Below are 8,490 nucleotides of genomic sequence, written 5' to 3' on the forward strand. Positions count from 1 at the left end.
GTCAGTGCCAGAGGGGTGTTGCTCCTGATGTCCCCTGTCCCTCCTCCCCCAGGAACAGGATTTCTCCTCCAGCTGGAGGTACCAGCAGGTGTTGGGTGCAGGAGGTGGCACTGCAGATTGAGATCCTGCCAGGCTCTGTGCCAGCAGATATACACTTGAGGGTACATCCCCAATCCTCTACTGCTCCTACCCAGGTTCCTGCCTGTGGCACAGTGAAGAGTGTTGTACCACAATGCTGCAAGACAAGCACCACAGGGAGCACATCACCCTGGGTACTGTCTGCTTGGGCTTTCTCCAGGAGAAACAAACATAAACCAATGTAAACACATCAAACTAAGTGGATTATTTAATTTTCCTACCACAGCTATGGTAGTGCACCAGTATCTCCCTAACTGCAGCACTGCAGGGCAGCTGGCAGCACAGGTTTGTTCTGACTGCACCAGGTGAAGGAAAAACTGTACATTGGGTTGTGGATCAAGGCAAGAGAAGGAGAGACATGAATCTCCAAGACTGCAGCTTGAGCAATGATTTGCTATGAGGGACTTCTTTACCCTACTGCAGGTTCCCCCAACACAAAGAGAAGCTCAGAGTAATGAGTCTCCCAGAGGAGGGTGCATAAATCAATTAATATCTGGACATTCCACTGATTATTTTTTTTGAAGATGCAATGTAATAATTCTCAGTCTTACTGACTTGATCAGAGTTGTGAAAAGAATTCTCCATCAAGTTTCCAAACTCTGATGGTTTGCTGACCTTAATTACATCCATACAACTTCACAAAGGCAATCAAGGGCTGAACATGTCCCTTCAGGAACATTCTGCTCATCTTTGGTCACATTTTACCTTCAATGAACTTATTTATTTGTTCAAACCTGTTGATGACCACTAATCTCCAGAATTCAAAATAAATGCTATAATTTCTCAAGTGAAAACCAACAAGATAATCAAATCTCAGCAAGCAAGAATTTGGGCCAGGAGTGATACAGACATAACAGCAGAGTGATAAAACACAAATAATTTCAGCATTCCACATGGGCCAATTCATCAGCAGGCTAACAGGTCAGTGCCAGGCTGACATCTGAGCACCACATGGTTGTAAGTTTTTCCAAGATGGTTATTTCATTCCTGAAATAAACTTGTTACAACTGCTAAAGCTGCAAACATGTACCCCAAGCTCATCAGCAGCAATGTTTGTGCCCTTCTTTCACAAACACTGTCACTTTAGTGTATTCAAGCTCTTGCTGAAACTTAGATAAAATCTGGAGTATCAACTCCATTTGTAATTCAAGCTCAGTTTTAACTAATTCACAGCATTCAAAGTTCTTCACACCCTGATGTGTAGCCCATAGACACTAGAGTGAAGGTTTATTTTGTCACATTTAAGTTAAAATTCCAGAATTGAAAATTTTTCTTTGTGACTGGTCTCTTTCAACTTCTTTCTCTGAATATTGGAATAAAAATGCTTTTTCATCTCGGCAGATTTCAGCCTCTGGAGATGACTTCCAGCTGGCATACAGTAGAATAGTGACTGAATTAATCTAACCTGTTTTGAGTAAAGATCAAGAAGCAAAATCAGGAACTCACAGCTTGTTTCTAAGAACTTTCTTGCATTTCTATGCTCCCTGGAAATTAGATCCACCTGATGATCTGTGCCATAAAGGTCTAAAAATTCATCAGCATCCCTCATCTCACATTATTTCACATGTTCAAGAGACAGCACTGTCAGATGCAAGATATCCTAGGGTTTTGCTCCTATGAATGTTTCACTGAAACAAAATGAAATCCATGTGAGACACTGTAATTCCTCCCCAAGCCAAGTGCATAAATTATTAACACACTTCTCTACCTTGTAACAAAATTGCAATGACAAAGAATATCGAGAATATATAGCAAGGCTTTTGTGTGCACAAGAAATGCACAAAATGTGTAAATATATATAGAGAGATGCTGGATCTTGGTGAAGGTGTGAAAAGGAGCTGGACCAGTACCAGCAGGAAGGAAAGCACTGGGGCAGGTTCACAGAAGCTGCCAAGGTCTGGATCATGCTGTAGTTCTGTAAGTGGAAAAAGTTAGACTTAACCATGTGAAAGAACAAAGGAGTTAAGTAAGGAGATTCTTGTTCAAATTTAGCATAACCCAGAAGAAAGAGTCACCATCCTTGACATGTAGTTATCATACAAGCTAAGCTCTCTGCTCATTAGAAACTCTCACCACACCTTTCTGTGTGCCAGGGTAGGTACTTCTGAGGAAGGTCACTTATTTTCAGTGTTTGTTGCTTAGAGACACTTTGGCTTTGTCTGAACTCCACGAGGATGTTGTGCTTTCCAGTTGGGAACAGCAAACTCTAAATAACTGCAATGTCTCATTAATGGAAAGCTTGTGCTTTTTCTTTTCTTTCTTTTTTTGGTCTTTTGGGCAGGAAGAAGATCAATGTGAAGAGAAGCTGAGTCAGAACACTTATCACACTGAGCTGGTCTCAAGAGTTCACACATTTCCACATCAACAGTGATCTCCCTAGGGATGTTCTCCTGGGTCTGAAGCTGCAGCATACACACTGGTCTATATTACAACTCTACAACTGCCAATATGCCCATTTTTATTTTTGTTTGTTTGTTTGAAATTTTCTGTGCATCTGCCTGTCTTTCTGCAAGGGCTGGTAGAACTCTTCAGACCTGGTTTTACTGTTCCATTGAGTGCTGCATTAAAGGCTGTTCTGGTGCCCTTGGAGAGCATATTTGTCTCTTGCTGCTCCCCTGAGAGCTGCATTTATCAGTACCATGGAAAGAAAGGGAAATTATACTTTCCATAGGAGAATGGAAGTATAAAACAGCCAAAGAATTCCCATGAAGAATGAATTAAATGTTTTTTTGTACAAAAATGCAGCGTTTGATGAAAATCTCTGCAATTTTCAGGTAATGTATTTCCAATAATTTATTTGCAATTTTTATTAAGATCAGAGCCCTTTGTGTAAGGGACAGAATCTAGACAAAAAAAATGTTCTGTGGAAAATAGTGTTCATGCTGAAAAATTTCTTCCATTTCTATTTATATGGACACAGATATACAACAGCTAGATAAACAGAACTGTCCAAATGTGAACAATTGCATGCTCAGACCCTCCCATTTACTTGTCTCACATCATCTCTGTACTTCATTTATGTAAAAAACCCCAACAGATAAAAAAGTTCAAGATCAAATATAACATCGTTGCAACAATTCTTAGAGCACTGACAATCTGCTCTTCCAATGGGTGATTTAAATGAGCCCTTTGAACCTCATGAATTTCAGAACACGATGAGTAAACATGAATATGTGCTTAAAATCCACAGCATTTGAACATTTACTTAAGAGGGTTCCAAGGACACCTGAGAGAAGTTTCCAATTGTCTTGTTGATTCATTAGGCTCTAATGCTTAGACACGTGAAGCAAATACTTAGCAGATGTTTTAGGAATTTGTAGCAGAGCACAGTTTGCTTGTACAGCTCCAAAGCCAGGAAGCTGACTCTTACCTTCATGCCAATTACACAATGAAGAATTTTTTTCATTAGTTAAAAAAAATCAGTACCACAAGATAATTCCAAATGGTCAATTAAAAGGGTGTGTCTTGGTCAAAGATTTGGGATGAGATTTTCTGATGAACTCTAAGAAAGGGACTATATAATAGCCAAGTCAGAGGTCTTTTATGCACCAAAGTAATTATCTGTCTCACACATCCACGTCATTCTACTAAAATATCATAAAGGGGAAAAAAAAAGCAATGCAAAAACATTTCCCACAGACTTTGGCAGATGTAAATGCATTAGATCAAAAATTTAAGTAGGGAGAAAAAAAAAGAAAATAGAACCATTAGACTGTGAGGAACTGCATGGTCCATTCACATCCAGCCTTTCCTCATTATGCATTTCAGACCTCTTAAGGAAAACTTGATTCCAAAGACTTTGATATGAAATATCTTTGATCTCCAGTCACTAATATTGCATAATACTAAAACTTATTGCAGCATCCCATTAATGATCACAATCTCAAGTCTGTTTGTTTGAAGTTAGACCTTTCAGAACTATTCCCCAGTGGAGAAACAATCTTTCAATGGCATTTAATTGGTGCCCATCCTGTTTAATCCTGGCTAATTCCCTGTATGCTGCTCTTTAAAGCAGGGTTAGTAGCAGTGCATTTCTCCCATGTTGCTTTTGTCTCACAAGATGGGGCTCTTCAGGCAAAGCTGCATTTTATTATCAGTATGAAGAGTTCCTGGAAAAATGATACTTGGAAACCAGCTGGGGCCATTAGGTCCTTTACAAGTAATAAAGATAATCATGGTTAGATAAAACCCAGATGACCTGAAGAAGCTAACCCCCATCTTCAAATGCTTAGAGTAATACAAAGGGCAGTGGGTATTAATTAAGCTCTTTGAATAGCAGACCATCTTGTTCTAAACTGTGACCCTGACCTCGACAGCAGTGCACCTTCTAACCAGGATTACCAGGGGAGCAGTTGTACTAAGAATGTTCCTGAATCAGTAGCTCCTAATAGCAATTTGGGATGAGTCAGTCCTTGAAAAGACTTTGGTGCTGCTGGTTAGAATTCCCTTACACTGCAAGTTGGGCTCTGGATCTGCAGGAACCTGTGCTGCCCTCACAAACCCATCCTGAGTCAGGTGCTGTCTTGGCAAAGCTCCTGCCTAAGAGAAGAACAAACCCATCATTCAAAGCAATTAACCAAAGCCTGAGATGTGACTGTCTAGTCAACACACCCATGCCAAGAGAGCTGCACCACAGAGGACACCGTGCTGGTTAGCAGGACACAGTGATAAATGTGGTAGTTGGAGTCCTACTGAAGCTTTTCTTCAGTCTCTTAATCTAGTGCCTGTAGAAAGCTGAGAACGTGCCAGAGAGTATAAATCTGACAGACAATAGGTATATGTTTCTTTAAATGTGCAGTTTGTAAATTATTTATATTATGCTTTTGTTATTTATTAACTGAGGGTTGCTTGGAGCAGACCTACATTGCTAACTCCATTGGATCCTCCCAGACAGCAGCACACCTAACTGAAGTGGTAAAAACCCTTTCCTATGTGGCACTGCTGTCTCTCTGACTGCTACAGTCCAGGATGGGGTTGATCTTGCCTGCTGCTGAGTTTTGGAGAGGGAGTCCTTCAGCAGAAACAGCAGTTCACCTGCCAGGAGCAGACACACTCTCTAGCATGGAGAGAAGAACATGGCTAGTGTACAGAGCAAAGTATTTGCCATCAAAACTTCATCTGCAACCAGTGATGAGCATGAACAGCAAGCAAAGGTCCTGGGTAAACAGGGAAAGTTGTGTTCCAGCTGGAAAGAGGCTTGCCAACTCTTTGGACAAAGAAAGTGAGCGCAGAGAAAACTATACATAAGGGGTTCACTCTCAACTCGAAAGAATCATTTTCTTTCTCATGTTCCCTCTGCACAAGCCTCTGCTTGGCAGCAACGTGAAGGAACAGCAGCAGGGAGACACTTGGAAAGCTGGCAGAGACAAGGGCAGGGGCCAGCTGGCAGCAGAGCTCACTTCACATGGAGTTCAAGCTCAGCTGTTTATATTCCACAAGTCTAGTTACCAAAACCCTAAACAGCCACATCTCAGCTGTCTCTCTCTTGAAAATGAAACATAAAAGCCAAGGTGACCTGTACAATGTCCTCTGGTGCTTTTCCTGCCTAGAAAACTGTAAGAAATCATGCCAAAATGGTGAGAATAAGATAAAGGGGACTCCAAGATGTGTTTCAGTTCGTGCTCCATTTCAGTTCCCAAAAGTTTTAAAAAAATAAATATTGTCAAGAAATATTAAAACATCATGGCAGAAAGCAAGATGTGGAATAAATCCGAGTCTGGAAAAAAAAACGAGCCCGGTTCCAATCACTTACTGATGTGGTGTGAGGATGCAACTGATATATTTATGCTTCATTTTTAACAGATTCACTCCTTTGCTTTATCTCACCTTCAGAGGTACCACTTGCATCAGGATGGCGAAGTTAGTGAGGTGGTTACAGAGACACACTGAGTAGTTGAGGTCTCCACTCTCACGCACACAACCTTCGTTAGACCACACACCAGTTCCATTGCTGCAAAGCACACAAAAATGGAACATTATCTCTATCAAAATGCCTCTTATGCAGGTTAATTTAGCATGCATTGCACTCTAGAGGAGAGAAAAAGGTTTGGAAGCCATCTCAGGCTGAAACATCCACAAACACATCTTCTCGATTCCATCATGAAAATAGATAAGGAAAATATTGACCAGGACAGGGTGCAGATCAAAATTCTTTATGTATGTCTCTAGAGATTTCTTCCCAGCTTTGTAATCAATGTATGATAACTACATTTTTTTTTTCTGTACATTGTGCATCTCATTTATGGCATTTCACCCAGACTCAAATTCCTGTATTTGGAGAACTGTAGTATCAGACAAGTCAATAATCCTGCAAACCCCAAAAAAGTCAGTGTATCTCATCTGCTGCCTGTCCCTTATCCATTGCTCATCCTCTCAAAGGAATTCAGGCTGATTGAGCACAATTTCTAGTGACCTATCCATGGTTTTTGTCACTTTTTCCTCAGGAACAGCAAGAGCAGCTCCAGCTCCACTGAGGGAATGGCTGGGCAGGCTGTGTGACCTGGTGGTCCCTGAGCTGTGCAGGAGAGTGATCTTCATGAGTTTGCTTTTTCTTTAAGCCAGGGAAAGACAGAATCCTCTGTGCTGTCACAGTCCTGAAGTGAAGCTGGGGACACAGGAGCCACAGACACACATCTCGGGGGGCTCCATGGGCTCAGCACCATAGATCACCCACCCAAACTGCCTGATCTTAACTATCTATTACTTTTGATATTATTCTGGGCCCTGCAGCTAGATCGAGGGATCTGTATTTTTCTCAGAGTTTATTTTAGGTATTACCTCACACTTCTGTCCTTCGGGACCTCCTTGAGTTCTCAAAGAGAGTTTGTTGTAGGTCAGAAACCAATTGCTTATTCTTTAACTACCACGCACGAGGGAATAAGACCATCTTGGCACAAATGAAACTCATTTGGAAGGACAGATTTCATATTTTAATTTCTACCCTGAGGCAAAGCCTCAAGGGCCCAAGCCCCAGTGGAGAACAGTACAAGAACAATGCCACAACCATATTAATTTGCTTCAGTAAAATCTGTTTCTAATTTATCGCAATTTGCAAGTAACCATAACAACGAGTAACTGCCAACAGCTGGGACAGTTCTACACACTTGAAACAAAACTTCAATCAAACAATTACAGTGACCTTCCCAAGTGCATGGTGGATAGGAGGGATCACAGCACCATGGGCCATTGCTGCATCAATTAGGCTTGTACTGTTCCGGCTCAAACACTGTTAATCCCCATGAAATTCAAAATTCTCCATTTTTATTCTTTCTGAATTAATTCTGTAAGAGCAGCATGTTTCAAAATCAAAACCAGATGAAATATATATTCAGAGCTAAAAAATAAAAACCAAAAGGAAAAGCTACTGCTTTTGCATAGTTTTTATTTTCTAACTGAAATTCGAGGCGATATTTATTTCCTTTCTATTCTAATTTGCATTCAAGGGCACAATATTTATCCATTCCATGGATTGGGCAAAATTCACAGCTCTGAAATACTGATCTCACATGATGTTGTGACACAGGCACAGATCCAATGAAAACAATGGCTGTGCTGGAGGTTTGCCATCTTAAAACATCCAAGCATCTGCCCAAGTGGACATACTCATAAACCAATTTGTATCAGTTTGCACTTTTAATTATGAAATTTTTTCAGATTCCCAATTACCTGCCTAACCCAGACTCTGAGAATAACAAGTCTCCTATTTATGGCAAGAAGTTACTATCAGGTTGTGTTTTTTCTGAAGCACTGGTTCCATTTCTTTGACTATCTCCATGAACAAAAGGAAACAAGAAGGTTATACACAGCATCCAAAGCTAAGTGCCATTTAATTAAACCAAGTTCAAGAATTTGAAATTTTGTAACATACCTGTAGTCCAGAAATGCACAGTAAAGATGGACTCTGTTGCTCTTGTTGCGTGCTAGGCTGTATTGTCTGGGTGTCTGCAAGAAAAGATATAAACTCTGAAAAAATGTTTAAAAAGGACTAAATTCCACTCTTCAATTACTTTAAACTCTCATTGCTATAATAATTTCAGGAGACTTATTCTAGGTTAGCACACCATAACTAACAACAAAATTGGTCAGTCCTCATAGCTTTAACACAAGCCCCAAACATACAAAGGTTGGTATTAAGTCTTAATTTCACACACTGGGATTAAGCTCGTGCTGCTTTGAGTGAGAAATCTGTGTCCTGTTTAAGTAAACAGCAAATCAGGATTATTTATGCTATATAAGCACAAATACATGTGTTAATTTTTGCAGGATTTCTTCGGCACATATTTGGCTTCTTTGCGTTTTGTTCATCATTTGTTCTCAGTGGGTAATCAAAATGTCACATTTTGGGATTAATAA

General features: G+C 40.4%; 1 protein-coding gene across 1 annotated transcript in view; it reads right to left on the reverse strand.

Annotated features, from left to right (window-relative positions):
- Nucleotides 1-8,079, reverse strand: part of LOC103806907 (probable G-protein coupled receptor 133) — a gene marked incomplete at its 5' end in the record, with an annotated part of 68,544 nt that extends 60,465 nt beyond the window's left edge. Inside the window, 2 exons of the mRNA XM_009079618.1 lie at nt 5,965-6,088; nt 8,006-8,079. Coding sequence (XP_009077866.1) covers nt 5,965-6,088; nt 8,006-8,079 — 198 coding nt within the window. The remainder of the gene's footprint in view (nt 1-5,964; nt 6,089-8,005) is intronic.
- Between the last annotated feature and the right edge of the window lie 411 nt (nt 8,080-8,490).

Source organism: Acanthisitta chloris, unplaced genomic scaffold, assembly GCF_000695815.1.
Source record: "Acanthisitta chloris isolate BGI_N310 unplaced genomic scaffold, ASM69581v1 scaffold1018, whole genome shotgun sequence".
NCBI classification, from domain to species: Eukaryota; Metazoa; Chordata; class Aves; order Passeriformes; family Acanthisittidae; genus Acanthisitta; species Acanthisitta chloris.